Source organism: Erpetoichthys calabaricus, chromosome 12, assembly GCF_900747795.2.
Source record: "Erpetoichthys calabaricus chromosome 12, fErpCal1.3, whole genome shotgun sequence".
In the NCBI taxonomy this organism is placed as follows: domain Eukaryota; kingdom Metazoa; phylum Chordata; class Cladistia; order Polypteriformes; family Polypteridae; genus Erpetoichthys; species Erpetoichthys calabaricus.
Genome location: NC_041405.2, coordinates 39066020 through 39093355, shown reverse-complemented (window position 1 = coordinate 39093355; position 27336 = coordinate 39066020). Strand labels below are relative to the sequence as shown.

At 39.0% G+C, this 27336-nt stretch overlaps 1 protein-coding gene across 1 annotated transcript in view; it reads left to right on the top strand.

Annotated features, from left to right (window-relative positions):
* The window catches only part of LOC114662095 (dachshund homolog 2-like), an 819124-nt gene that overhangs the window by 715450 nt on the left and 76338 nt on the right, over positions 1-27336 (top strand). Inside the window, 3 exon segments of the mRNA XM_051934388.1 lie at positions 5196-5341; positions 5438-5585; positions 26893-27036. Coding sequence (XP_051790348.1) covers positions 5196-5341; positions 5438-5585; positions 26893-27036 — 438 coding nt within the window.

Here is a 27336-nt window from a genome sequence, read left to right as displayed (position 1 = left end):
TAGGAGCTGCCTGACACAGAGAAGTAGACCAAAAGCACCTCAAAAGCTAGACAGCATGCCAAGATCCAAAGAAATTCAGGAACAAATGAGAACAGAAGTAATTGAGATCTATCAGTCTGGTAAAGGTTATAAAGCCATTTCTAAAGCTTTGGGACTCCAGCGAACCACAGTGAGAGCCATTATCCACAAATGGCAAAAACATGGAACAGTGGTGAACCTTCCCAGGAGTGGCCGGCCGACCAAAATTACCCCGAGAGCGCAGAGACGACTCATCCGAGAGGTCACAAAAGACCCCAGGACAACGTCTAAAGAACTGCAGGCCTCACTTGCCTCAATTAAGGTCAGTGTTCACGACTCCACCATAAGAAAGAGACTGGGCAAAAACGGCCTGCATGGCAGATTTCCAAGACGCAAACCACTGTTAAGCAAAAAGAACATTAGGGCTCGTCTCAATTTTGCTAAGAAACATCTCAATGATTGCCAAGACTTTTGGGAAAATACCTTGTGGATTGATGAGTCAAAAGTTGAACTTTTTGGAAGGCAAATGTCCCGTTACATCTGGCGTAAAAGGAACACAGCATTTCAGAAAAAGAACATCATACCAACAGTAAAATATGGTGGTGGTAGTGTGATGGTCTGGGGTTGTTTTGCTGCTTCAGGACCTGGAAGGCTTGCTGTGATAGATGGAACCATGAATTCTACTGTCTACCAAAAAATCCTGAAGGAGAATGTCCGGCCATCTGCTCGTCAACTCAAGCTGAAGCGATCTTGGGTGCTGCAACAGGACAATGACACAAAACACACCAGCAAATCCACCTCTGAATGGCTGAAGAAAAACAAAATGAAGACTTTGGAGTGGCCTAGTCAAAGTCCTGACCTGAATCCAATTGAGATGCTATGGCATGACCTTAAAAAGGAGGTTCATGCTAGAAAACCCTCAAATAAAGCTGAATTACAACAATTTTGCAAAGATGAGTGGGCCAAAATTCCTCCAGAGCACTGTAAAAGACTCATTGCAAGTTATCGCAAACGCTTGATTGCAGTTATTGCTGCTAAGGGTGGCCCAACCAGTTATTAGGTTCAGGGGGCAATTACTCTTTCACACAGGGCCATGTAGGTTTGGATTTTTTTTTCTCCCTAAATAATAAAAACCACCATTTACAAACTGCATTTTGTGTTTACTTGTGTTATATTTGACTAATGGTTAAATGTGTTTGATGATCAGAAACATTTTGTGTGACAAACATGCAAAAGAATAAGAAATCAGGAAGGGGGCAAATAGTTTTTCACACCACTGTATAAAAACATGTCAAAGAATCTTCCCTTCAATGATCCTAGAGCATGGTGGGAAAAGGAGTGGAAATCACCCATACACAGAATTTACTTTATCTCTATATGTGCCAAATACATAGCAATTCAACTTAAAATCTTTCATTGTTCATATCTCATTTAAAATTGTCCAAAATGTACCCAAGACAAGATTCAACTTCCAAATGTTGCCATCTACTGTAGCTCCAGCATCATTAGGCCTCATGTTTTGGGAATGCAACAAAGTAACATAATTTTGGACAAAAATATTTGAATACTTATGAGACACAATCACTACTAAACTTTTAACAGCTGTATTTGCGTACTCCCAAATGGGCTTGGAGTGGATAAAAACAAATTGGTTGTAATGGCCTATAACCACCTTACAAGCACATAAGACTTATCTTGCTTAACTGGAAGAATCCCATTCCAGCTCTTATAACTCAGTAGGAGCTTACATTCTATATTATTTGAAATTGGGGGAAAAAAATCTAATTCTTGCTTAGGGGGAAAGATACTTTTTTAGTGATTGTTTTCCTTCTCTTGGCTCTCCTGTCTTTCTCTTGGGTTGAGGCTGAATTCTTACTCTGTTATGTTTTGTTTTTTTGTATGTGTTTTCATCATTTTTTAAAATTTTCTGGAATTAATATTAATATTATTGTTAATATTTAATATTGAACTTATCTGTTTAAGTTCTGCAGATATTATCTGCTTAATTGTAAACTGTTACCATCCATCCATTATCCAACCCGCTATATCCTAACTACAGGGTCACGGGGGTCTGCTGGAGCCAATCCCAGCCAACACAGGGCACAAGGCAGGAAACAAACTCCGGGCAGGGCGCCAGCCCACCGCAGGGCACACACGCACACATACACATACCAAGCACACACTAGGGACAATTTAGAATCGCCAATACACCTAACCTGCATGTCTTTGGACTGTGGGAGGAAACCCACGCAGACACGGGGAGAACATGCAAACTCCACGCAGGGAGGACCCGGGCATGCTGTCCGGGAGTCCTTGAACCCGTCACCGTCGGTAATGTTACCGATGAGCTAGACAGTGAGGCAACAACACAGCAAGGGGATGGTACAAAACTGCAAAGGTGCTTTTATTTATAAACAATCAAAACAAAGTATTCAAATAAATAAAGTGCTTTGAGTCAAATTCTTCATTAAATAAATAATCCATAAAAGAAACGTGGAGGTTTAAAAATCAATAGAAAAAAACAATCCTTTAAAACCAAGGTTAAAACAATGCTGGAAGCAGTCCTTTAAAATACAATTAAGAGCCCGGTGCTTCTTTACCCTAGCGTCTCTCCTGCTTCAACCGTCTGGGCCCCGCAGCAGGCGAGATGCTCACTTCACTTCTTTTCAAACTGGTCTGGAGGCCTCCCGATCCTGGCTTCGGTCGCGTACTCATTCCAGACTTGAGACTCGGATTCCTTGATGACCAGGACGCTCACATCAAGGACTTCACACCAAGCCTCCCGACTCCCGCTGCCTTCCCGGCCTTATGCGGCCAGTCGCCCTTCACTGGTCACTCCCACTACTCAATCACTCAGCAAGAGCGACCACTATTACAACTCCCGGGTGTCGGCCTGACACCCAGGCTTCCGTATAGCTGCCTTTGAGCATTCTCTCTCTCTCTCTCTCCGTGCTCTCCAACAACCTCCGTCTTTCTTTCCTTTCTTGTTCTAATCTCATTTTTATTTTCTAGCCGACTCGCGCTTCTATATAGGTCGAGTGGGCATAGCAGCTGCATAAAATTAGCATCCCCAGGAACAATCACGGATGTGGGCAGTCCCTCACCTGTGCACTTAGGTGAGAAACGGCCACACCGCAGATCGCCTTGAGACCTGCTTCAGCCACAACTACCATGCCCCCTCGCTAAGCCGCGAGCGTGGTGATTATTTATTTTAAAAACTGGCCTTTGCTGAGAGCTGTAGACCCGCTATACCACAGGTTCTTTTGGGCCAGTGTTCCCAAGGGGCCTGAATTACCTCGAAAGCTTGCATATTGTAATCTTTTTAGTTATCCAATAAAAGGTGTCATTTTGCTTGACTTTTCACTACATTAATAATGGCTTACATGGTACAACACCCTAGTACTAAGGGTGAAGTAATAAATTCTAATGTACCCAGACCAATGGGCTTGTCATCAATTGACAGAACCTTCAATTTGTATTTTAAAGGCATGTGAGGCAGCTGTAATCTGTTTACTAAAGCAGAACTGAAACATTTTCAGCTGCACCTAAATAAACCAGACATGTTATGTCTTTCCCATTAAACATACTAGGGTACTAGAACTTACATGTTATTAAATAGGGCTTGACTACAAATGCTCAACTAACTAAACTTAATCTGGGATGGGCAATCTAGTTTTCCTGTAACTTAAAACAATTAAGATACCAAATGTCCAGGATTACCACAATAAAAAACAGTTTTTCTTTTATTTTTCCCTTTCATTCTGTCAAGGAAACCTTCAAAATGCACTTGCACTGTTTTGATTCATGGAAGTTCATGGTGTGGTGAGACAGTGAGAATTTGAGTTATAAAAAATGTGGAACTTTTAAAATGAATATATGTCTTATAGGTTCTAATAGCAGTATATAAATTAAGTACTTGTATGTAATCCTTATGGATTATAATTTTTTGTATTAGTTTTGTTTCGTGTTTTAAAAAATATACTGTTGTATGATAATGCTGTCTAAGCAAAGTGCCACCTGAGGTGATTATCTTGTTGCCACACCTCATGCACCATCCCTGATTGTAGGGAAAGAAAACATAACTTGTGATTATGAATTTATTTTTTCATACACATGCAAGCAAGGAAAACTTTTTAGTAATACTCTGAATGGAGATACAGTGAGAAATGAATCTGAATCAGGGTAGCTCCACTAGAACAGAACAGATCAGCAGATTACAATGTCCCTGGATAAACATCAGCTAATTATGTGGAAGTAGGGAAACGAGTTGATTATTTGGTAATGACCTACAGCAGTGTTTTTATTTCCAATATAAAAAACAGAATACAGAATTGTACAGAACATTGATAGTAAACATTCTCCTCAGAAATTTTCATGTTTCAAAAAAGTATAGTGTAATTTGCCCTAAGATAAGAATAAGAGACGAGATAAAAAGGCAGTACATTCTTGGATCTCCACCACATCACAGAGCGAACATAAACTTTACCTCTATGGAAAAGAAGCTTGTTAATACATAAAGCACATTATTTAATAGCCTGAATCCTTGCTTTCCACACTAATGGTCTTGATACTTTATGATGTTCTGTGTGTTTTTATTGTATAGTTTAGATCTGTAGATTGATATCTTTAGATAAAAGTGTAAATGCTCTGATGATTAACTATGCACACATGACAATAAACTTAATTTTACTATGTGCCTCTTATAATAAAGAATTTCTATTCTGATGGTTATGATAATGTCTACAATGGCTGTGGCTCCATCTACAAAAGAAAAGTACTTAATGAATAGTTTAAAGAGAATGGCACAATATATGAAAGTCACCACCACTTGCTAAATTTAAACCTAATTAGCGTTTTCACCACCAATATCAAGACACTTAAATCACAGAAGCTTTAATACAAAAATGCCCTCATTCCTTGAATAATGTACCAGACAGAATTTATACCAGGGTATATTCATGGTGTTCTGGCAACTCGTTGCACCCCAATATCTTATTCAGACAGTTAACCTAGATTGTTGCTTCTGTTTTATCAGTTACCAGTACATTCATAATGGTTTGTTTGAACCTTACTATATACAGTATGTAATTGTATGCACTGCTTTGAGCCTGTCCAATGGAAAACAGTGAAATATAAAATGTACCTTTGTGTTTTACATGATTTCTCTACATTTTCAGATGACACTCAACTGGCATTACCTGTAATAAAACAAAGCTTTGATAAACTCCCATTAAGTGGACAGGCACTACCCCCAGGATTCCCAGCTCCTTTTTTGTTTGCTGATGGATTGTCTTCAGTCGAGACCCTTTTGACCAACATTCAGGTACATAAAGTACTACCTCAGCATTTTTAATGTACGTTTACTGTGATATTACAGGATTTACAACACCACTTCCATGCTGTTTTTTTCCATATTTAGGGACTTTTGAAGGTAGCAGTGGATAATGCCAGAGTTCAAGAAAAACAGGTACAACAAGAGAAGAAAGAATTAAAAATGGAACTTTTTAGAGAAAGAGAGATAAGGGAAAATCTTGAACGTCAGCTTACATCAGAGCTGCAAAGCCGTGGTAAGTTACTTTTCTTTCTAGTTTCAGTCAGTTGATTTATTTACTCTTTATGCCAGTGCTATACAGAACAATAAAACCCTACAATGACTGAGAATGTACCTTTTCTCACATATAGTGCTTGGGCCACTGTTTGATTCTAGTCTGGAAGTGATATTTTGCCTGTTTCAGTTTACATTTTCCTTTTCCTATTTTCCTTTTACTGCCATTATCTTGCAAAGCAGGCAGTGCTGTTTATAATTCATTATATCATGGCAGCTGAGCCATAAAGTGGTCAAAATACAAAACACTACAATAATAACTAAACAAAAATTAACAAGGTTCCAAATAAAATATACAAGGCAAACAATAATACATTTGAATTTTCTGTGGTTCAAAAACTCCATAAAATGAAGGCTGAGTATCCCTAATCCGAAATTCCAAAAAATGAAATTTTTTGAGTACCGACACCACTTGCAGTATGTTGCCGGTAATTTTTTTTTTAATACTTAGCAGATGTGAACAACATATGTACAGTTTGCAAATTAGTTTTTTTTTTTTGCTCTGGGCAGGGTCTGGTCCTCTGTGAAGCTTGTAGCGCCACCTGTCTAGAACATAAGATCAATAAATGGGTGGGGAGGGGAACAGTTGTCTCCTGTAAAGCGCCCCAAATCTTCAGCATATAACTGATGACTTGAATCGTCACAGTGTGGGACAGATGTGTGGCACTATCAATATCCTGCACATTTGGGGAGTGAAACAATAATATCTGCGCAGCAGTTCAAAGGTGCTGTGTAAAAAAAATATATATGACACCACAAGTGGAGAAACTAACCATAACCATAATCTCAATTCAAATATAAAACTTTGCTGGATTTGAGCAGGAATGTATGTGTATGCCAAAGAATAGGAAAATTATTATGCCAAAAAAAAATCAGATTTTTAATACCTGGTATACACATTTCTCTACAGTTTACCTTTTGTAGTCATAACCGTCTTGTAAATGTACATACAGGAACACGCCTCAAAAGTCATATTGACATCGCAGATGAGTTGTGCGTTTAATAGAATGTCACTGTTTATGGTTAACAAAAGCGGTTTAATTCTCGCTAGGTGCCCTTATTGCAATATGAGTGCAATAGATTACTACAGTTACGTTAAAAATGGACACTGCTGCAAAAACATGTTTTATGTATCAACACCCATACCATACAGCTGAATGTGGGCCAACTTCTCTTGGATGTTTGGGTGAGGGTGTTTAATAGCCCACAACACAAACAGTGCTTGACATTAACAGTTGCCAGGAAGCCATTGGCACCCAATCTTACAACTTTGGTCTCATCAGTGACACACGGTTTATTTTACAGAGGTGCTCATTATGTGTGATCATCAGATTGCCATATAATATGCAGGTGTGTTACTGCACATCAAAATGAGACTGTTAACATTTTCTGTCATAAAACACAATTGGCTCACACACACCAGCTTACATTTTATTTTAAACCTGTTTAGTCTCGAGTAGGGGAAACTGTGTGAGGACTTAATCTAGGTTTTCAAAATTCTCAAAGGCATTGAAAGTAGATCCACCAGAATTCTTTCAGCCTAACCATAAATCATATACTCGGACACCAGATGAAATTAAGAGGAAGCACATTTAAGACTGAAACCAGAAAGCATTTCTTTACGCAAGAGTCGTGTTGATCTGGATCAAACTACCGAGTCATGTAGTTGAAACAGAAAATGTTACTTGCTTTTAATAAATTCAATTAAAAAAAAAATCAGAAACCTTGACAACGTTTGAGTATCTGAATGAGATATTGTGACAGGTTAGCTATTTGCTATATAAACCAGACTAATAGTTTGAATGGTCTCTTGTATGTCAGATTTCTCATGTTCTTGTGTTCTAACATGTGCTAGGAAAAAGCTGTGAAACTAAAGCAAAGAGATTTGGCACTGCAAATTTGGTTAGACATTTAAAATTACATAACTGCAGAATACAGTGATTTCAACAATTTTCACCACATATGAAATGAAACAGGGTCCTTCTGACTCATTTGTTCTGAAGTATGACAATGTTAATAAAATTCATTTAATGTCAAAATATTTTACTAGTAATAATTATCTGTCTATTTTGAATATTCAAGATTGGTATTTTAAAAACCAAATAAAGGAACAAGTAAGAGAAATGCTCCTGTATATTATAGAAAAAAGGTAAAACAGATGGCTGAGATAACACACACAAGTGCCTTCATAGTAATTTCCTGCAAGTTCTCTGTTTCTAATTCATTCTGGGACACTGAAAGAAAGTTTGAAGAAGTTTGACTATGACCATTTCTGTAGTATCACAGATGCAGGGTAACAATTGATCTTAGTGAATAGCGAATGAGATAATAAACAACGTAGGTAAAGAACGAGTTAGTTCTCTGGGTGTTTCCCGAAGTCCCTCATTATACGACATTTATCTAATGAGTGTAAGGCACTGTTTAATTGGCTTCTCCCCAGCAGACACGTCAGAATATTATAGACTATTTATAACAGGAACATTGATCTCATGTACTTCCACTGTCAAATATATCATATTGTCACATCAGATATGTGCAAACATAAAAAAGTGAATAAAAACAATTAAAGCATGTAAAAAAATAAACAAAAAAAAATTTGACTAATAATTAAAATGAGTTAACATATTATTCAAAAAATTCTATTCTATTTTATAAATGGGTTCAAAAGGTGACCAGCGATAGGAAATGGAAGAAACACTTCACAAAAAGAAGACGTAAAACAACATATAGAATAGGTGGCACAAAATCAAAAAGTTGTGTTTTTCAAAGCTTGTGGAAATCCCTGAGGACTTGTGAAGGCACCGGAATTGCATTCTCCATTTTCCCAGAGCATGCTGTAAAAATAATATTATTTATATAGCACCTTTTCCATGATCAAATCACTTCACAAGTATTCAAATGAATACAAAAGTTATAGGAGCACATTAAAAGATCAAATTATTAACCCTGGATACAAATTAATATCACATATTAAACACCAAGTATTAGATTAATATATGAAACACAAAGTTCTGAATTAGAATTAATAAAAACTATAAGGAAGAAAAAAAAAGAGTATCAAAAGCTTCTTCTTCTTGTTTCAGTTGCTCCTGTTAGGGGTTGCCACAGCAGATCATCTGTTTCCATTTCTCCCTGTCCTCTGCATCTTGCTCTTTTACACCCATCACCTGCATGTTCTCTTTCACCACATCCATAAACCTCCTCTTAGGCCTTCTTCTTTTCCTCATGCATGGCAGCCCCATCCCTATCAATCTTCTCCCAATATACCCAGCATCTCTCCTCTGCACATGTCCAAACCATTGCAATCATCTCTCTGAGTTTGTCTCTAAACCTTCCAACCTGAGCTGAACCTTGACTGTACTCATTTCTAATTCTGTCCATCCTCGTCTCACCCAATGCAAACCTTAACGTCTTTAACTCTGCCACCTCCAGCTCTGTCTCCTCCCTTTTCGTTAGTGGCACCGTCTCCAACCCATATGACATAGCTGGTCTCACTAACATCTAGAAGACCTTCCTTTTCACTCTTACTGGTACCCTTCTATCCCAAATCACTCCTGCCACTGTTCTCCACCCACTCCACCCTGCCTGCACTCTCTTCTTCACCTGTCTTCCACACTCCACATTACTCTATACTGTTGATTCCAAGTATTTAAACTCATCCACCTTCACTAACTCTACTCCCTGCATCCTCACCATTCCCCTGACCCCACTCTCATTCACACACATGTATTCTGTCTTTTTCCAATAGACCTTTGTTCCTCTCCTCTCTAGAACATATCTCCACCTCTACAGGGTTTCTCAACCTGCTCCCTACTCCCACTACGGATTACAATGTCTTCCGCAAAAATCATTGTCCATGGGGGCTCCTGTCTAATCTCATCTGTCAATCTGTCCGTCGTCATTGCAGATAAGAAAGGGCTCAGAGCCAATTCCTTGATGTAATTCCACCTCCACTTTGAACACATCTGTCAGTTCTACTACAGACCTCACCACTGTCACACTTCCCTTATACATATCCTGTACCACTCTTACATAGTTCACTGCCGTATCATACTTCCTCATACAGTACTGCAACTCCTCTCTAAGCACCCTGTCATATTCTTTCTCTAAGTCCACAAAGACACAATGCAACTCCTTCTGGCCTTCTCTGTATTTCTCCAACAACACTCTCAGAGCAAACATCGCATCTGTAGTGCTCTTTCCCAGCATGAAACCAAACTGCTGCTCACTAATCATCCCCTCCTTTCTTAACCTAACATCCACTAGTCTTTCCCATAACTTCTTTCTGTGACTGATTAGTTTTATCCACCTGTAGCTACTACATACCACCCTTATTCTTACAAATTGAATCTTCTTCTCCATTCCTCAGGCATTTTCTCACTTTCCAAGATTGCATTAAACAGTCTGGTTAAAAACTTCACTGCCATCTCTCCTAAACACCTCCATGCTTCCACAGTTATGTCATTTGGACCAACAGCATTTCCATTCTTCATCCTCTTCAAAGCTGTCTTTACTGCTTTGCTAATCGGTTGCATTTCCCGATTCACTATCTCCGCATCTTCCAACCTTCTCTGTCTCTCATTCTCTTCATTCATCAGCCTCTCAAAGTACTCTTTCCATCTGCTCAACACACTCTCCTCACTTTTGAGTATGTTTCCATCATTATCCTTTATCACCCTAACCTGCTGCTTATCTTTCCAAACTCAGTCCCTCTGTCTAGCCAATTGGTACAGGTCAGTTTCTCTCTTGTGGTAATGTGCCTCACTGGCATTACCAGCCATTAAATAAAGTTAGCTTTGTGTCCTCTGCAGTGTTGAGAGTGAGGCATTAGTTTGGGAGAAAAAGGGACAAATAAGGTATAAAGAAATAAATCTTGCCTTTTTGTCCATTTCGAAAGTGCAGAGGGATGTCTTCATTGACTATATGAGTGGCTTCTGGGAAGGGTTGCAGCAGGTGTTGTGTGCCGTTGTCCATCTGGTATGGCGTCGTCCATCTACTACTCGTGTGTGTGCCTCCAATGACCTCGTAGCGCTGGAAGAGCAAAATGCAGCATGAAGCATCTTAGTTTCGGCTTGCTGTGGCTTACAAGGGGATCCCATATTGGCAATTATCTGGGAAGTAGCTCGGGGAAAAAAAGGGCTTACTTTCAGTTGTAAGAGAAGTGCAGTTTGCATTTCAAATACCGGCATAGCTATATGCGTGCGCACCAGCCCCCTGCATTTTAATAGGAATTTTGCGTGGCGGGTAACACCACTCTTCAGAGATACATACACGTCATCATGTGCGTGCCCGTAGAAGGTTGACGTTTGACAGCTTAATTGGTCGGCACGATTGTACCATATACAAAAGGGAATTTCCGGCTTCTAGAGGGGGTCTTTCGGCTAGATCGTGCTGAGTAAGGTACTTGGTAGAGCATTCTCTTGAGTTTACCAAGGACTGCAGCTTGTGCTTTGATTTTTGTAAATATTTTTTCTTCTTGTATAGGTCTTGATAAATTCTCTTGATTAGCTTTGGTGGAGGTGTTTATTGGATTGTGGTTAAGGGTACACTGTTTATTTTTGTATATACACTTTTTTCTTTTTCTGTATTTTGAATATTTTTGTTGGTAAACCCTGTACTATACACTGTTTGGAGGAGCTGCTTCCTGACTTGGATTACTGTGGTTTCATTAGTTTGTGTGCGCTTTTTCTTTTTCATTTGGGATTTTTAGTCAGCACTGTAAATCTACTATATATATATATATATATATATATATATATATATATATATATATATATATATATATAAAATCCTAAGCCTAAAAGTGCAACAATTTTATGTGACGTTTTTATGTCTCGGTTTTAGTCACGCTTTAAATTGCGCTTATTTTAAAACCTACATATATATGTTTGGTATAATTCTTTTCAGAATTCTTCGAACTTTAATGTGATGTTGTTAGATTTTCAGATTCTTATTCCATTTTTAAATTATAAACTAAACAATATCAAGAACTTGTGTCCCACGAGACAAGAGATTTAACCACTCCCGGGACCGGAAATAAAAGACAAAGAGTAGGACAAGTGCTGTACAGGCTTTTAAATGTTTGAATGGCCGCGCAATCACGTGGCGCAGCAAGTAGCAGCTGATCGAGCAAAGAGGAGGTAAAAAAAAAAAAAAACTGGATTTGTTTCCCATTGTATCACCGTTTAAGAGGGAGTTTCGGAGGAGCGACTGCGTTTTCTTGGGGTGCATTCAGCCCCCCTCTTAACAATGCGAGTGGCAGAGACATGAAAGGACTGACACGTAGCGTAGGCTGGGGGGGTCGGCTTGCGAAGCGAGCAGGGGGCGAACCCCCAAGTACTCTATATAATCATCATTTTTGGGCTCTGTAACATAACTGTTTTTGTGAATCCTTTGCAGTATCCTTGCGTATCCTTTACAAAACCCAACCCTATTATGTCTGTGTCTCCCTGCCTTACACCACCATCCTAGTCCCGCTCGGACCCGCATATTAGACACCTAAAGTATAGTCTTGTGTCCCCCATTTCTAATTACACGAGGGGTCGCATCCCTACTTAGTGTCTAACCTCTCATACAATTCATCATATGCCTTATCTTCAGCCTTTGCCACTTCTCTTTTCACCTTACGCCTTATCTCCTTGTACTCCTGTGTACTTTTTTCATCTCTCTGATTATCCCACTTCTTCATCGCCAACCTCTTCCTCTGTATTCTCTCCTGTACTTCCCCATTCAACTACCAGGTTTCCTTGTCCTCGTTCCTCTATCCAGATGAAACACCAAGCACCCTTCTAGCTGTGTTCCTTACCACTTCTGCTGTACTGTAGTTGCATAGCTATCTGGTTACTCTTCACTGCCGCCCAGCAACTGTATTACCTGTTCCCTGATCTCCACCTTATAGTCTTCCTTTTTCAACTTTCACCATTTGATCTTTGGCTCTGCCCTCACTCTCCTCCTCCTCTTCTTGATCTACGTGTCTCCTCAGTGCACTTGACAAAAATACAATGCAAGAATGGATTCTTTGCTCTTTACATCGCTCTTTGAGCTGGCTCACATTCCTTAAAAAGACCGCTTGCCTTTGCTGCTCTTGGGACCTTGCAGGTTTGCCATTTTTATAGGTACTTAGTAGAATGCTGTCTCATACAATGAATAACTCATCCCTGGCTGATATATAGGGACTGACTAAATACAATATATGCTACAGACCACCATGCTATGCTGTCTAACTACACTTTCCCTTACCACCACTTTGTAGTCTCCAGTCTCCTTAAAACTGCCCCTCCTGCCTAGGATATAATTCACCTGTGTGCATCTTCCTCCACCCTTGTATGTCACCCCGTGAATTCCTCCCATTTCTTAAAATACATATTTGCCACTGCCAAAATCCACTACCGTCTGACCTTCTGCATTTCTCTCTTTGAGAGCATACCTGCCCATCACCTCCTCATCCCCTCTTTTTCATACACAAATATGCCCATTGAAATCTGCTCCAATCGCCACTCTCTCACCCTTTTGGTACACTCTCCACAATTTCATCTAGCTCACTCCAGAAATCTTCTTTCTCATCCATTGCACACCCAACTTACAGTGCATATTCACTAACAACATTCATCATCACACCTTCAGTTTCCTGCTTCATAATCATTACTCTGTCTGACACTGTTTTCATCTCCAAAAACTCTCCTGACATACTGTTCCTTCAGTCTCTAGACATACCTTCTTTCTCTTCTTCTCCTTTGGCCAACAGTAACCCAATTTTCTCTAACACCCTGTTGGATAACAGTACTGACGGCTGTGGTTAACCTGGTCCTCGACCGATCAAGTTTGGAAATCTGTATTGTTCGGTGCATGTGGATGCCCTTCCTGAAGTAACCCCCTGCATTTATCCTAGCTTGGGACCGGCACGAAGAAACACATTGGTTTATGCATTGCCGGCGACTGGGTTAGAAGAGAATCAAGAGCAAATAACAACATAATTGTTTAATTGTGTGTGTGTTTACTTTGGTGTATGGTGTTCTATGTCTCCTCAGCTACAGTTTGTGGTTTCAAAATTGGAGTTGGCAGGTATTTTCAAACGGGATATCCAGTGACTCCCAGTGACCAGCCACTAGCAAACGTATCCCTTGTGATCTGACACACTGCAGAGATGGGCCAGATATGAGTCATGTGTACTCCCAGACCATTTGGCCATAATGTCTACAAAAAGTCCCTGATGGTTGGTTGCATATCACCAGGGTATTTAGCACAGAGAACCCTTTCCAACAGATACAGAGGGGATTCAAGAGCCTGGGAGTATAAACAGGTGTGACCACTTCATCCACTGTAATTAAAATGCCAGGAATGCCTGCAATTGCATGAAAACTAATTTTAGTGTCATACAAGGAATTGAATTATTCATATATTTTTTTATTTGTCTGACACCTTTATCCAAGGAGACCTGCAACATTTGAGATACAATTGCTTCAATTTGTTTTGTTTTTCCAATTGGAGCACGGGCAGGTGAATTGACTTGCTTATGATCACACAGTGTCAGTAGTGGGATTTGAACGAACAACCACAAGGTTTGTTGCATGTATGGTGAGATACTAATCTAGTCATTGCATGTACAGATTTGGAAATATCAATATTATTATAATAGTTCTTGTTGTTATTATGTTGTCTGAGTAAAAGCATCAGTGTATTTCTTTCTGATGTACTTAGGGCAATCTGTCTCTCTGTGACAGAATCACAGGCAAAACTCCAAACCAAGAACAATATTAAAAATATCAAGTGGGTCGGTTCAGTCATTAAACCTTCAAACGAGATTAAGCGCTAGTTTAGCTTTGAGGAGTTTCAGGAAATATTCACTAATCAATATTAAGTACCTGATAACAAAGTACTTAGCTTTATGAAGCTTTTGGGAAATGCACACCAGAACTACTGTTGCCAAGAGGTGAATAACCCCCTGTGTATTAATAGACCAGTAAAGGACATTTTCTCCACTTTTTATGCCCCACACAAGAGCGAAGAGGGCAAAAAATAGTGTTTAGAGCAGCTTTTCACGTGACCGTTGCATGATGATAAAGAGAAAAGCCAAGCAAAATGACACCTTTTATTGGCTAACTAAAAAGATTACAATATGCAAGCTTTCGAGGCAACTCAGGCCCCTTCTTCAGGCAAGATGTAATTGATTACATCTTGCCTGAAGAAGGGGCCTGAGGTGCCTCGAAAGCTTGCATATTGTAATCTTTTTAGTTAGCCAATAAAAGGTGTCATTTTGCTTGGCTTTTCTCTACATTCATAATGGCTAACACGGTACAACACCCTAGTACTATGATGATAAAGGTAAAATGCTTCTTTTCTCAAAAACAACCTGCCAGTAATGCAAATTCATTTGACATAATTTAGTATCATTCTGTTCTTAGATGTATTTTAAGTGAAAATATGCAGAGGATTGTTACATGTTTTCATTTACATGACGTTTTCTATAGAGTGTGTGTCACAGCCTGTAAGGATATCATATGTTGCTGTTTATGCTGTTATATTGTGGGGCTTTGTTTTTAAGAAAGAAAAATGCTATGAAAAGTAGGAAAATCTTTTCAATTTGTGGGGCTGAAGGATGGCCTACATAAGCCATCTCTGGTTATCTATGCTTTTTAAAGCATTTTATTAGGCCTGGCAATCACATTTAAAAATTAATGTTGAACCCGGATAAATAACAATTATTGAATTGAACATGCATTTACCAGCATACATTACCACTGACAAAAACATACTGCTTCAGTTTTGAGATTCATCATGGTTATCGGCAGCTTCAAACGCAGAGGGACAGTAGTAATACATTTATTTAAACAAAGCTTTGAAAAATCAGGCACATTTAAGAAAATCCTGCTCTTTGATATGTGAAGAAGCTTAGGTTCAGAGTACTCGTTGAAAAGCTATGGTGGGATATTATCTTTTTTTTTCTCTCTCTCTCTGTTATAAGAAGCAGTCATGAAACTAGAATAACAACTAAAAGACTTCATTGATGTAAACTCTTTACCAAAAACTGTTATATATCATTTTTAATCCATCTTAATAAGAGGATTAGTGTCTATGTATCTGTATGTGTGTCCATCTGGTTGGTATGTCGCTGTCATTCCAAAAAATGGTGCATTTCAAACATTTTGTGTAATGCATTGCATTTCTCATTCCAATAGATGGTGCATCACAAACATTAACACAGCTTTTACAAATTCCATACCAAATGGCATTTAACAGAGACATACATTGCATGGTGCACTGCAAATGTTATCACTGAGTTAGTTCACATTGATTACTTAGATTTCAACCTGTCTTAGACCGCTGGCACAACTAGTATTTCATAAAACAACAAACACAATAAGAGTAACAATTATATTCCAGCTTCCATGGAATATTGGGTCCTGGATAGGACATTAAACTGCATCCAGCCTGCAAACAATCCTCAGACTTGCAGGGAAAACTTAGGGGTTGGTGGTAGGATTGGCATTCCAGCCACCATAAAAACATCATGCCGCTTCGAAACGGCAGACGGGACTCCTTTATGCTCTCCGTGAGAGTAGCTCTGCTGCAACCACACTCAGGAAGGCTGCTCGCATTGTGAAGAAGATAAGTGGAGGGCCAATGGGGTCAGGCCTGTTGGTGAGCGGAACTGATGTGGTGTTGAGTTGTTGACTGCTGCTCGGCAGCACTTTGGACCTAATTTGAAGTGACTCATCTGGGTAGGCACGTGGAATGTTTTGTCTCTTCGGCCTATCAACCATCACAGGAGCTTTGTAAACTCCGCATTTCAGTGCCGGCACTCTCTGAGGTATGGAGACCTGGGACTGTCCAGATCTCTGTAGGTGGTACACCTTTTATTGGTCTGGTTGCTCTGATGCCCGTCATACTCGGGGAGAGGCTGTAGCTGTGTTGGATCGGCTCCTTTTGATGGGGTCCAATGTCACTCCTTTCAATGAGCATACCATGAGACTTAGGCTAAGGCACTCTCTGGGTGCCTTGTCTGTTGTCTCAGTTTTTTCTCCGACTGTGGTGAGTGATATCTCAGTGAGGGAGACATTCTATTCGCAACTTCGCTTGGTGGTTGATCTGTTCCCGTGAGGTAACACTCCTCTGGTCATGGGTGGCTTCAGTGCGACCACTGGAACTGACCGGGCTGGCTATGAGGATTGTGTTGGTCCCCATGTGCCTGGTGACCTTGGTGAAAGTGGCTCCATGTTCCTTGACTTTGCAAAGGTCAGGGGCTGTGGATTGCTATATCCTGCTTCCAGCACCTTGAGCCACGTCATTGGACTTGGTAATTCAGTACTGGTGGTGCAGTGAAGGAGATTAATCACATCCTTGTGGGCAGATACTGGAGGCTCCTACAAAACTGCAGGGTCTACCGAAGTGCCCAGTTTGTAAATTCTGACAATTAACTTGTTTTTTCTACTTTGAAGATCCAGCTTAGGTCCAGTAGGCTACCACCTACTAGACGAATGAGGCTGGACTTGGTCAGACTACAAGATCAGACTCTTTCTAAAGAGTGTTCATGCTGTGATGTGGCAGACCTTCCAAGACAAGACCCTGAAGGTTGCTGAGGATTGTGTTGGTGTTGCCGCTGTGTTCCCAGAAGGAGGTATTTCATCTTAAAGGACTCCCTGGATATTATCACAGTGCAAGGTTTGATGGAAACTTCAGTCTGTACCAGGAACTGAGAAGGAAGGCTGTGAGAGCCCGGAGGGTAGATAAGGAGGTGTTTGTTAGAGACATTTGTGTGCAACTGACACACCATCTATGGTCTAGTGACTAACATCCTGCTTACGGAGACATCGAAGCATTACGCTCATCTGAATCTATTCCATGGAGAGTTGCAGTCAGGTAGGGTGATGGAACATTCCTTTACAGATGATGCTGCAATTGTGACCTGCTGGGCTGGCTACTTTGAGCAGCTGTTTAAAGCTGATCCTCTGGCTAGGAAGTTGGACATATCTGGGTCCACGGTTCTTGGGCTGATCCTCCAGTAGGCTGTGAACCACTCAATCTCACTGAGATTATATAGGTGGTGAACCATCTGAAGATAGGGAAGGCTGTAGGGATCTGTGGTATCCAGGGTGAACTTCTTAAGGCTGATGGTTAGGCTGTCCTCCTGGCATTGCAAGCAATCTTTGCTTCCATCTGGGAGATATGCATCATCCCAACTGACTGGAAAATGGGACATGTCTTCCCTATCTGGAAAGGGAAGGGTGATTGCCTGGATTGCAGTAACTACAGGAGTAAGGTCCTTGATAGGGTCATCCTCAATAGGATCTGTGATCACTTGCTCATCTACCAGCGACAGGAGCAGTCTGCTTTTACACCTAAGAAGTCTTCCATTGACCGCATCCTAGCACTGAGGATTCTCATGGATCGCAAATGTGAACATGGGCATAGTTTCTTTGCAGCCTTTATTGATTTTTGTAAAGAGTTTGACTCAGTTGATTAAGATGCCCTGTGGGACTTCCTGAGACTTTATGAGGTTGCTGGAAAGGGGTGTGTGGTACACCTGATGTATTTGCAAAAGGACAAAGGTTCAAGTCTTTAAGGTCCTTGTGCTGCCTGTTTTGCTATATGGTTGCGAGACAAGGACCGCCATCCAGTGACCTGAGACAAAGACTGGACTCCTTCGGTACTGTGTCTCTTTGGAGAATCCTTGCGTACCGCTGGTTTGACTTTGTGTCTAACAAGTGGTTACTCACGAAGTCTCAAATGAGGCACATTACCTATGTTGTGAGAAAGCATCAGTTATGCCATTATGGCCATGTGTAGTAATTCCCCAAAGCGGAACCGACTCGCAAGGATTCTCATTGTTCAGGACCTGAACAGCTGGACCAGGTCAAGCGGATGCCCACATAACACCTGGCTGAGGAAGATGGGTGAGACTAGACCGTGTGCCTGCCTTGGGGGTTGCAGGCTGGGATCCTGAGCTGTTTTGTTGTGTGGCGGGTGTGGCAATATGCCATACTAGTGTATGCTCCCCAACCTGACCTGACCTGACCATGGAAAATAGAGAAGAGGAAAAGTAAAATGAAACGATCAACACACATCAGCATGTGTGATGCAGCAATTAAGGTGTTGGACTTACCCTGAGGTTGTGCATTCAAATCCTGTAAGTAAGTAAGTTTAATATGTCACTGTGCTCTGTGCAAATATATATTATAAAACCTCATTTTTACTCGCATAGCCAGATTAAGCGCAGAAGCTGACACCTAGATCTGCCAAGCAAGCAATATGACAAAAAGACAGACTAGGACAAATGGACACTGTGCGGAGTCTGACTGTGGGAAGCTGTAAGCATATACTGTTTTTATCTGTTAAGTCAGCACAAAGTTGGAGAGAATGGTTTCCTTGTTTGGAATTGCATACTCATCTTAATAGGGCCCTGCACATGGAGAAACCAAATAAAGCCTTTGAACGTTGTCAGGCACACCTTTTGAAGCCAATGAACGGATGGAAGACGTCGCCATCTGTTCCTGAGAATGCCTTCCACACCTGCATTGACGAACCAATAGGCTGCACTCCTTGGGCCCCCACTCCAGGACCGAGTCTTGTCACTGGCTTCATTCGTCTTTTACTATCTGCAGTGTAAGCCAAATTAAACAAAGCTGTTATTTCTCCTATATGATTTCTTGCTGCTGTATCACTAAGGAGTGTTATTGTCTTTTATGTTATATCTATATAGGTTTGGGTTAAGTAACACGCTGTAATCACAAAAAAACTCATTCCCAGGAAGCAAGCGCCCCCTGCTGGACACAAATCCCACTACTGACACTGTGATCATGAGCAAGTCACATCACCTGCCTGTGCTCCAATTGGAAAAAGAAAACAAATGTAACCTATTGTACCTCAAAAAGCTTGAAGTCAATTAGGATAAAGGCATCGTCCAAATAAATAAATGTAAATGTAAAACTACAACTCAAGGCTTTATGACATTAAAATTTGTGTTATATCTTGGCAAATATCCCCCATCATTTTATTCTATCTTTAAAAAATTTCCATTGTAGGTTTTTTTGGAGGAATTTGCTGAAGTTGTGAAATAATTGAATGATGATAGTGCTTTCCTTGCATATTCAGACATTAACACAGAAAATTGGAATCATGGGTAAATATTTAAAGATAATTATTAAACATTAATCTGGAGAACTGCATGGAGTTTTGGTCTTTGGGCTAGTAAAAAGACATAGCAGTGCTTGAAAAACTCCAGAAAAGAGCAATTTGGCTAATTCTAGGACTTTTTATCGACGTTGTTAAATCTATGAAAGGAATTATTAAAGTGGATTGAGATGCAAAGGCAGTTCTGCAAAAAGAACTACAACTGAAAAAACAATCTGATCATCAGTGCATAGTCCTGCAACCTCTAAATTGTCCTCACATGAACTGAATTTTGCTGTTATAACTGTTAAGATTTTTTCTGTTTCAGTATGTTAGTTTTTGTATATTTTTGTTCTTCAAACCCTGGTCCCTTGCTTGTTAATATTTTGTATATTGTTTGTAAGTTCCGCGATGAGGCATTGACAAGCTGCTTGCTGAATACTCTGTCTGCCTTTAGGTTCTTTCCCATTTATTTGTATGTTTGTTTGTTATTGTGTCAATGTTTATTTTTTTAGTTTTTTGTGTTTTGGCTCTTATTTTCTGGTTAACATTTTTAAACTAACTTATTGGATTTAATCATCATTTGTTTTCGTTTTCTTTTGCTATTTTTTGTATTCCTGTAGTATATTTTTCTATACATTTTTGCTTCATTGAAATTACTTCTTTTGAAATTCTGCTACTTTGTTACTTTTGGAAATTAGTTTTGATTACTGTTTTTGGCTAATCTTTATCTGATTTAATAAATATTTGAAAAGTTTTAGTTGGGCAAAAAGTTTTTGGGCAGTTTTGGCCCTTTCTTTTATTCATAATCATCATATGCCTCAGCCAAAACTAAATGAAAGCTGTCAATTCTGTAAGCAGTTAGATTCATGTGAGAGAGGCCAAATTAATAAAAATCAAAATTAAGTCACCTTTAGCTGCAGTGTGAACACAGCCATAGTGTTCTTTAGCAACATATACTGTAGACTAACTGTGGTCATGTTGTTTATGGTTGAAAAGCCTGATGTTAACACTGCTGCTGATGTTATTGAATTGATCATACATTATTAAAGATGGCAGTACAGTAGCTTATATGTCCAAGTTTTGGGTTTATTACTAACAATTTAACAAATATTGAGCAATCAAAGGCTGCTAGACAGTTAATAAATCATTTTCTTCATTGTTTGACTTTATGATTTATGGCTTTGATTTTTCTTTACTTTAGTCTTCTGATTTTTGACACCTTTCCTGACATTAGACAATATTGTTGTTTATTTCCCTTCAGTTACTCATCCTTTGTTCTTTTGATTTAATAATTATTTTTAGGCTTTTGCATTTGCCTTTTTAGAAGAATTTTCACAAATTCCAATAAATTAAAAGCTGCTGACCCAATGTTCAACATCCCAGAGTTTTTAATTGTAGATTGACCTGTCTCCTGCTTCCTCAACATTATGACCAGTTCTTTGGATTTTCCTGACATTAATGGAAATTCTGTTGTCATGTAACCCATGTTTTAGAATACAGATCTCTTTTCTGATAGACCTTCAATGATGGTGTCACTAGCAGATGTAATGATGGATTTGGAGCAGTGTCTAGCATTATACCTTATTGGGCATCTGTGTTGAGAATCCGTGAGAAGGAAGTGGTGCTGCCACTCTCTACAAACTAGGGTTTGCCCGTTAGGAAGCACAAAATCTGGCAGCAGAGAATGGCACTAAGCTTTAGTTCTAGTGTTAGATCTAGCAAGTCAGTGCCCTGAATAATGCTGTGTAATTTTTCTTTTTATTGTTAACATTTTTAATTTTACCATTTATTCATTAATTTTGTAACGCTTTAACTTTGTCATTTTGTTTAATGGTTGTCACTTTTTTGTGATTTGTTTTCCATGACAGCACCATATTACAAAGTAACGGCACTTATTACTAATCATTCAACATGGACATCATGTGATATGTGATGTAGTCAAGCTTATAAAACATGTTGGTGTCCAGAAGAAGTGTCTGAAATGTGGTTCTTTTGGCAAAGAAAAGACTAAATGCTAAATGAAAACTGCAAATATATTTTTTTGTGTAGATTTCTAGTAACAGTTGTTGGAAATGATCTCTGACTTGGAAATATAATTAGAGTTTTGGGTTTTTAGGCATTTAGATAATTAGTAAATGGACACTGACTGCTTTCTAACCACTGTTTTGTACTGTTCCTTTGTAATAGTATTATCTCTGTCAGCAAATTTTAAAATATCATGTAGTTTAGACTGATTCAAACAATCATTACAGCTTGGAGCTTGATGATCAGCTTTGATGGTAAAGGAGCATTAAACATTAAGTTATAGTCTATAAACCATACTACAGCATAATAGTTTTTATTAGGCTTGTGTGCCAGAATAAGGGAGATGGCATACTCTGTAGACTGGTTGTGATGATATGTAAACTGACCCAAAATCTCAGCCATCTTATATGTATATGTAGATGGGACATATTTAATATCTTTCCAGCTACAATCTGTCAAAGCATTCTTTCACAATATGAGTGAATGCCAGAGGAATGTAGTCAGTGCCACTGTCCAGCTTTGTTTTCTTTGGCACAGAGATACAGTAGCTACTGTTTTTGAAATTGGCAAGAACTACAGATTCTCTCAGTTAGGCATTAAACAGTCTGTGAAACCCTCACCCAACTGTTTACTATTGGGATTCTGCCGAAGAATATGTCAAGCCTTTTGACTTAAAGGTGTTGAGCAATGAATAAATTTAAAATTTGATTATGAGAGTGAGTAGCACCTTTTACAAGTTGGAGAAATCCTACCAAATTAATGTGGAAAAAGACATTTGATGAACGTGTCTGTTTCTACATTTATGTCATGGTAGTTGCAGTAGTTGTAGTAGCAGTATTGCCATTTGTAGAGTGAAATCCTGACCAATATGCAGTACCTTGACATTCTCTGGAACAATGATAAAAAGAATATAAATATTAATTCAATTTACATTAAAACATTCTTCTGCAATTTTATCATATTCCTTTGAGCAACAAGGCATAATGTTAACCTGATCGTATTTTTTGAAAAAAAAATCAATAAAAACATTTTCAAAAAGTGATATTTTTGCTCACGCTTTCAAGAGCTCTGACTGAGTAAGACCACCCACTCCTACATCCATCCATCCATTATCCAACCCGCTGAATCCGAACACAGGGTCACGGGGGTCTGCTGGAGCCAATCCCAGCCAACACAGGGCACAAGGCAGGAACCAATTCCGGGCAGGGTGCCAACCCACCGCAGGACACACACAAACACACCCACACACCAAGCACACACTAGGTCTAATTTAGAATCGCCAATCCACCTAAACTGCATGTCTTTGGACTGTGGGAGGAAACCGGAGCGCCCAGAGGAAACCCACGCAGACACGGGGAGAACATGCAAACTCCACGCAGGGAGGACCCGGGAAGCGAACCCAGGTCCCCAGGTCTCCTAACTGCGAGGCAGCAGCGCTACCCACTGCGCCACTGTGCCGCCCACCCACTCCTACAGCATGTTGAAAAAAGAAACTACATTACTTTGTTTTATATTACACTTTAAGCTGACAATCATCAAATCCCTAGTAGGTCTTAAAATCAGATACATCTAAGCTTTGGTTACAAATAATACATGACAGATTTTAAGTCTTCATTATTTATTCAACAAAAACATGCCAAAAACATTTAGTACACGACATCTATCATTAGCTTGCTAAACTGCCAAAACTTAAATAATCATGTGTAATATGGGGTCTTTTACATAGTGTTAGGGTGCTCTTTACAACACTGTTTCAGTTCATTGATATTTCAGCATATTGTTGCAGTGTTATTAAGCTCCTTCCACAGCATTTCACTGAGGCTGAGGTCTAAACTTTATGGTTTACTTTTTCTGCCATTTAGCTGAAGATTGATTGGTAAAACTGAAAAATGGACATTTCAAAATATTACAAATGGGCCTTCTTCAGGGAACAACTTATAGGTTACAACCTACAGATGATCTGCAGCAATTAAAGTAAATTAAGCCATGCAACTTGAAGCAAACAATTTGCACAGGTGTCCCAGTTTCTGTTGATTACTTTAAAACCCTCCGTCTCTCTTAAAGCAGAGTTACTAAACAATGTTACTGCACCCTCTGAAGTACTACCTGGACAATATTACACTGGCATAGAACAAATAAACAACGACAAATAAAAAATAAATCAAAGAATCAATAAATGTACAAAATTTTATTCAAATTTTTAATTAATCAAAATAGCCGCCATATACTGATAACAGCCAAACTGTAGTAACCCTTCTGAATCAGAATGCCAGTCACATTGTGCAAGTCAGCAACTCTACCTCCAGCAAAAGAAACCCAGATCATCACACTTCCTCCTTCATGTTTGACAGTTGGTGTCACTGTGGAGGAATAATTTTATGGTAGCATAGCACTCATCTGAAAGAAATAGCGTAAAGGGTTGATAAATGTCAGAAACCTTTTCAGGCATATCAGGAAACCAGATAAAAGGTCAAGTGACCAGCAATATGTGCTGAAAGATGATTAAAAGATGACTAAGAAATCAGAAATGAGCTATAAAACATCCAGAATGGACAGTTATATGCACAGAAATTTCAAGGGTGGTGGCTCCACTCAAAGGTACAAGAAGAACCAGAATATAATATAACCGACTTTTATTTAATGTAAGTCATTTGGGTGTAAAACAAAGAACCAACCAGAGTAAAATGTATGCATTGATTGACACTGCATGTAAATTCAATAGTTTATTAAAATGAACCTCTATTCTTTGTTTCTGTGATCATTCTGACCATGCTGTAATAGACTGCTTTTAGAGAATGCTCCCTCTAAAGAATTTTGCTGAAAAATAATTAAAAGGTACAATGAACAGCTTTTCTCCTGCCTGATTACTGATTTGTTCTGTGTATCTAGAGAAGATACGTTTCTTTCTTTAATTACAATGTTGATTTCTATCACATCACACAATGATGAAGCTTCCTTTCACCAACTTGAACAGCATTCAAACACCCTGAATGATGAACTGAAGACTTCAAATTTTGATTCATCAGTCCATAAGACTTTCTTCCAGCCTGCTGTAGTCCACAGCTAGTATTTCAAGGCCCTATTTTGTCCTTTAATAAATGGCTTTCTTTCTGTCACTTGACCTGTCAAACCTGCAGCACAAAGTCTTCTCTTAACAGTAGAAACTAAGACTTGCTTTTTTTTTGACCACTGTTAAGCTGTAGTTGAAGCTGTTGTGCTGTGAGGAGCCAAACTGGTGAACCTCAGAAACTTGTCTTCTGATTGGGTTGTAACTAGGGGTCTGCCAGATCTTTTCCTATCAGAGTTTTCTTCCAGTTTCCAATTGCGTTTGAATTGTGTAGGACACCATACTCACTGACACTTTGATTTAAAGTCTAAAAGAAAGGCCTATACTTCTAAAGGTAATAATGCTCTGTGTCATCCCATTTGTTAATTGTTGTTTTCTTGCCATTATCAATGGAATTTACAACTTCATAGAGTGCCGTGGGTGTAGTATCGTGGAGAAATTTCAGAGCAAAAGACGCACCAAGAGGTTTTTACCTGAAATGAAGGCTATTAGGAGACGTAGGATAGGCAAACAGAGTATATGGTTTTATTGCAATAAAACAACAATAATAACACGGACCCAACCGACCCAATACGGCCAAATTGGACTGAGCCCTGAACAAGCCAAAAATCACAGTTTATATAACCATTTCTTATCGTTCTGACCTCGCTCAAATTAGCTCATTCGCTGTTCCCTTCTGACTCCTCTCTGCCTCTAGTCAGCCGGTATCCCAAGTTCTCATGGGAACCATTATTATCTCCTGACTTCCTTCTGCAGCTGGCCACCGGTATTTTTACTGTCTATTGTTCATTTTTATTTTTTGTTTTTGCTTATTTTGATTGGCCTCGGCTGGGCAGATGTTCCTTTTTCCATTTTTGGGCTTTCTCTTATCATTTCCCCTTCCTTGGCTTTCAAGCTATTTTATATTGGTGGCTAGCTGCTAAGCTTTAATTAAAAAGAAATATGGCATGTGCTTTTATTTAATCATTTGCTTGGCAGGCCTGACTTGCATTAATATCTGCAAGGTTAATGCTTATATATTTTTCTATATTTATTTATGCTAATACATGAATATACTAATTTTATTTTCCATAAATTACATCATCTTGACCTCGTTGTAACAATGCCTTTGCTGTTTCTGCTGACTCTCTATTCCAGCTGGTTTCTCACGTGCCTACCCTGACCAATTTTCTGTATTCTGTCATTTGTATCATTCCTTGCTTCCTAGCCTTCAGACAACAGGTGTTCTCCTTATTCCCCCGTCTGTTGTCGTCGGGTAGTTTCTGTACGTCATTCTCTTCCTGCTCTATCCTTCCTTTCCCAATATTTGGTCATTTTGCTTCAAGCTTAACTAAAAAATGCAATATGACTAATTTCTTTATTTAACTATTTGCTTGACATATCTTATTTGCTTGTCATGTCTAATGTATGCTAAATCTAATGATGCAGAAGCTGTTAATTACTTATTTTGTCTATTTATTCTAATACATAAATTTTTATTTTCCATAGTAGTAACACAGTCTGTTACAACTTTACTTTAAGACAAAGTTTTTAAGTAATCAACAGCTTCAACTTGCAAGGCGTAATATACTTTAATTACTGCAGAACATCTGTAGGTGGTAACCTATTAGTTGTTCCATGAAGATGGCCCATTTGTAATATTCTGAAATTTCCTTTTTTTCCAGTTTTTGCTACCCTAAACTTTAAATTTAAACCTCTGTCAGCTTCCTGTCAGCTTCCTGCTTACCTTTTCATCGTTTTAGGTCATTCATTCTTTTTATCAAGTCTGGAAGTCTCAGTCTTGTTTGATTTAAGTTATTTACCACACTGAAGGAAAGAGGACAAAGGACAGGGTGTGATGGGTCAGTAAAGATCTTAATTGTCTGACTTGAGCCTGAAGATTCTGAGATGGGTTTCAAATACTTGTTCTAAAATGGTTCAGAAAATCAGTAGATTCATTTTATAAGGAATGGTATACACTTTATTGTTTGCGGTACTATAGATATATCATCTATGCTTCTTTAGAATGGAGTAACAATATTTGCTGATAACGTCTTTGAATGTTTTTCCTTTAAATTTTTTCATATAGCAACAATTCAGAAGCGTTTGAAGAAAGAGAAGAAAGCAAAACGGAAACTACAAGAGGCTCTTGAATTTGAATCTAAGAGAAGAGAACAGGTGGAACAAGCAATAAAACAAGCAACTTCACCTGAAAGTCTAAGAATGTTGAATGGTAAGTCTGTTGTCAGACTGTTGTTTATTATTTGCATAATTATATATTTTTGTCATGATGCGATTACTATTTCATTTCTACAGTATGTATTAAAGTATGTTCTGTCTTACTCCTTGTGCTTTGTAGGTAGTTCCCCAAGAGAAGGGGCAACCTGTCAATCTCTTTAAGGAACTGTTTCTAGCCCTATAGAGGCTTATGGTATTTATCCTCATGTGGCACTTGATGCCGCTACTTTACTGCCAAGTTGTTTCCCTGCCTATTGAAAAAGTCATCTCAGATAAAGGAGCACTGGAATCTTGG